Source organism: Acyrthosiphon pisum, chromosome A1 (genome assembly GCF_005508785.2).
Source record: "Acyrthosiphon pisum isolate AL4f chromosome A1, pea_aphid_22Mar2018_4r6ur, whole genome shotgun sequence".
Classification (NCBI taxonomy): Eukaryota; Metazoa; Arthropoda; class Insecta; order Hemiptera; family Aphididae; genus Acyrthosiphon; species Acyrthosiphon pisum.
Window position 1 is genome coordinate 8,430,596 of NC_042494.1, and position 4,885 is coordinate 8,435,480.

Here is a 4,885-nt window from a genome sequence, read left to right on the forward strand (position 1 = left end):
GTGTAATAAGTATCTAATAGATAATGTGATATGATTAATTTGGAATTTATGATATGGTATCTATTATAGGTAAATTTTTTTTTATACCATAGATATAAATGTATAATATTATGTCTTATATCTAGACTGACAAACCGTCTCCGCTCAGAATCGTTTTTCTTATACAGTGATATTATATCATTGAATTCAAATTTAATACTATCCATTATACAGTGACCCACTTGTAACCTACTGTACAGCAGAGCGACATCCACTTACCCACCTTTTTTTTTAATCATGGTTATACCGAATTGAAGAGAAAAATCAAAAGAGTGGGTCAATTATTGATCTCAAGTTAAATTCATGACAAATTTATATATTTTCACATTTCTTATCGCATTACTAGTATTGTCAGTACGATGGATAAAAACGATTGTAGTTGCGCTCTGTGGTAAAAATACAACTTGTCGATCACAGACTGGTGACATGTGCGTGAAGTACCGTGCACGTGCGGGACCAGCCAGCTATCTCTTCTGCAGTTCTACACACACACACAGTACACCCATTTGCATGACACGCAGTCTAACTATTATGGAATTTGCCTATACTGAACTCCTTAAAAAAACATTTCCGATTTCCCATTGAAAAATCCTCCGTAAATTAACCTAGATGGTAGATCAAATATTAAAGGCCCAACCGACTAAAAGAAATCGATAATTTATTAATCAATCTAAAAATAGCAAACAGTCTGACTAACATAATAATGATACCATTAGAATTTGTTCGAGACTCTTTGTTTGCTAGTTACGAGTATTTATTAGATTGCGCATCAGGGATTCGTTAGCCGTGACGGCGGCCAAACACACATCTGGCAATATATCTTTGTTTGTGTTTTAACGTGGAATAATCGCTAAAAGACTTCATTTTTTTCTAAATGTCCTAATCAAATTTATAACAGTACCTACCAAATAATTTGTCTATTACTTTATTAGATTTTGGTTGAATATTTTAGAAAAAAACAACACTTACAATATAATATTACGAATTAGATTTACACATACAATGTGACATACCAATGTATCTCTGCATGGGTAATTTATTTTCATCATAATAATATTCAAGTTAGTTATGTACTTATGTAAAACAACATTTACTTTTTAAAGAATTTATTTATATAATAAGTAAATTAAATAAATTGCATGACATTGTGTTGAATATTAATTTATAATTTAATAATTAGTTTTTTACTTACTGTGTCGAATAAGTCTATGATTTTTGATATGGCAAAATACCACGAAGCAATATGTAGCTAAAACACATAAATCATAGATGTTATTAGTATTCTTTTAAGTAGGTAAACAAATAGTACAAATAAATGTTAATTTTAATATCGTACAATTCAAACCAAAGCTTTTCAACTTATAAAGTTATTAGATAAGTAAATAAACATTATAATATTTATACCTGTAAAATAATATAACAAGAATATAAGAATACCATTTAATATTTCTTTTTTTATATTTGAAAATGTATCAATTATTGTTTGTTCAAAACGTATTACAATATTCAAAATAATAGTTTCACTTTTGAAGTATCTGACATGATTTGAATTATGTACTTGGATTGTTATAGAGAACAAAAAAAAATCTCTTTGCATATCAATCAGGCCTTAGTAATATTAGTGTATGAAAAAATTATTTTAGATGAGATTCAACCCACCCAAATCCACCGTCAACTATATCACGCATTCGTTTGATAGTGAGACATTATGGTGTAACAACAGCTATTATAAGTGCCTATATATTTTATATTATCATCACGAGGACTGTCTCTTAAATAAACTATATCATTATACGATTGCTCGTATTAGCTATCATTGCGATTGTATTATCTACCATAATACCACGTTTTACTGTCATCGCGAAGACTCAACTTAACAAGTGATAGAGAGATAGGCCATATGCGATTAGATCTACTGTACATATTATTATACTATAGGTATGTACTATTATAGTCATTATATAACATGGACCTAAGTTATAACTATATACAGAGTATAGTTGTACTATATATCAAAGCCACGATAATACAATGTACGTATTGTTATTTGCCGCTGTGTATATTATATATAAGATATTTTGAAATATGCATTGTCTATAATGAAATAAAAATGCAAACATTTCCAAATTTTTTAGAGTTTGAAATTCATAAACAATTTTCCTTCTATATCTACGTCCTACTACCTAATACAAGATTCCTCATAAATTTGTCTACATTTATCGAAAAAATAAGGTCTACTGGAAAGTAAAATAAATTTTTATGAGCGTTTGAACTTAAATTTTTTACAACATTATAATGTTTATTCGATTTCTCATGGAACGATTTTCTTATTCTGTTGTAATTCAAAACCGAATAAAAGTTACTTTAGATCGTAGATGTTCGTTGGTTCAAAACACTTGACAATTTAATGCAAGGCTCCACATACATTGTTTTTTATAAGAATTTAAAAATCAAATTTGGACAAAATTAGATATTTAAACGAGGAAAGACGAATTTAGTTTTGTGTTACCAGCTACCGTATTAATAATAAAATATCTTAGCCATTTCTAGGCTGACCAACCGTCTCCGCTCAGAATCGTTTTTCGTATACATTGATCGATATTGTATATCATTGAATTCAAATTTACCATCATCCAATTACTTTGACGAGTGGCCCGCTTGCAACCTACGCTGTACGTACAGCAGAGCATCACACACTTTTCGGTATTGTACATCATAATATATTGCATTTATTAATTAATTACTGGTATTATGTTTTTTTTTGCTAATTCAGGACTTATCACAACATTATTTCTATAATAAATTATGATTTTATGGTTATGGATAAAATATCACTGGCTTGTAAATCATTGGTCTGGACGTCTGGTATTTAAAATATTACATAAATGATAAAAGTATTAAAACAGTTGAGTTATTAATTTTATTTAAAATATACATTTAAAATGTACAAACAATTTGCTTAATTTATTAAAGTTTATTTAGCTTATTAGCTAAGTAATTCCAATACAATGATGTCATCGTCATATCAAATACAGGCTAAAGTAATTTTATGTTGCCAACATTGATTTGGGTTATTGATGACATTTATCTACAAGTGCAAGTTTTTTCATGTATATTTTATTTATGTACATTTTAAATTAATTTTCTAATTCAATTTCTGTATATTTTATTGGAGTGTATTGACATTTATATTTTCGTAGAATACTTTTGCTTTAAGTTTATTATCTATAATATTGTTCATTCACATAGGTTATCTAAATTTTAGGAAATTGTCCAAGAATTCTCTAGTGTTTGGTTGAAATCGACTTATAAATACTTTAAGGACCTGATCTAAGAAAGAAGATAATGAATTTTCCGTTGCTGCTCCGTTCGTTAGTTCAAAAAACTAATTATTATTGAATTGGAAGATCAATTAATATCTTATTATTATCATCTTATTATCATCATATAGCTGTACAGTTTTATAAAATTTAATTTTCTTCCATTATTAATTATTTTAGTGAATTTAGAAAAATTAAAGTTAACTACGCGTCTACGTGTAATATCTATTGATATTCAAAATAGTTGGAAATATAGTTATTAAATCAAATTAATTATTTCACTATTTTTAATTTTTACGTTTATTTATTTTCCAATCGAATAATATTGTTTTATAAAGTAATTATGACTTGACTGAATAAATTGGCCACACCACTACGTCTCAGTGGCAAAAGAAGACGCCCCTACATTATGCACTTCCTGTGGGATTCATATTAACATCAAACATATTTTAACCAAATACCGCACATATTATATACCCAGGAAAGATGAAATTCTAAACTTCCGAAATCACTGGCCGAATCGCTCCATTTCCACCACCATCAAATTAATAATTTCATCTAATCTACTCAACCAAGTTTAATATAATATGTACATTTATCCCGATAGCCAGTGTCTCCGAGGGTTGAGTATGTCAAATAAAAATAATTATTACCTATTGAAGTGGCATTTATCAATCTTTAAGTCATACAACTGTTTTGTGTCTAAATGTTTTGGACTTTGTCAAAAAAAGTAGAAACCTATAGTACTTATTTTATTATTTTATAAAATATTTTAATTTTTATTACTGTTTATTTTTTTTTCTATAAATGTATACATTTATGATTTATGATTGACAACAATGCCGTAGTTGAAAGATTAAATAAATTATTTAAATTACTCATAGACTTGGTTTTTTATATAGTTAGAAAGTATTTGCAAGCCCCTAATCCAAGTAATTTTATGTTATTGATATTTGACACATATTCTTAAAATTACCTAACATTATTAGTTACCTACTTTAAAACAATTTAAAATTAATACTGAAATGGTTAAAAACAATTTGTTAAATTAATTAGAAACTAATTATCGTAAAGTAAACAAATTTGAAATTTATATATAAGTTTAATAATACTTTATATAAAATATTCTTACCTCATGTACAATGTTACTTTTGGTATTATCAGGATGACATGCATGGTTCCATATGTAATTAAAAATTTCTGGTTTAATGAATTGCTAAAATGTAAATTTCATTATTAGAATAATATGATAATCAATATTTTTTAGAGTTGATTTATAAATAAAAATATATATACCTACATTAAATATTAATAATTATATAGACACACAAATTAAACTACTATAATAACACTAATAAAATATATATTCAATACAATAATAATATTAATGATTTAGTTATTATATTTTTAAAAGGTTATTTTTTTTAGAATTTTTTATTAAAAAAATCCATTAATACCTGATTGTGATATCTCCGTGTTACTAACAAATAACATGGTAAATTTGACGTTCAGAAGGACCAAGAATA

General features: G+C 26.6%; 1 protein-coding gene across 1 annotated transcript in view; it reads right to left on the minus strand.

The window, feature by feature from the left end:
* Positions 1-1,184: 1,184 nt before the first annotated feature.
* Positions 1,185-4,885, minus strand: part of LOC100570059 (elongation of very long chain fatty acids protein 4) — a 4,645-nt gene continuing 944 nt past the window's right edge. Inside the window, exons 3-4 of the mRNA XM_029486585.1 lie at positions 4,492-4,575; positions 1,185-1,288 (exon numbers count right to left, since the gene is read on the minus strand). Coding sequence (XP_029342445.1) covers positions 1,202-1,288; positions 4,492-4,575 — 171 coding nt within the window. The 3' untranslated portion in view covers positions 1,185-1,201. The remainder of the gene's footprint in view (positions 1,289-4,491; positions 4,576-4,885) is intronic.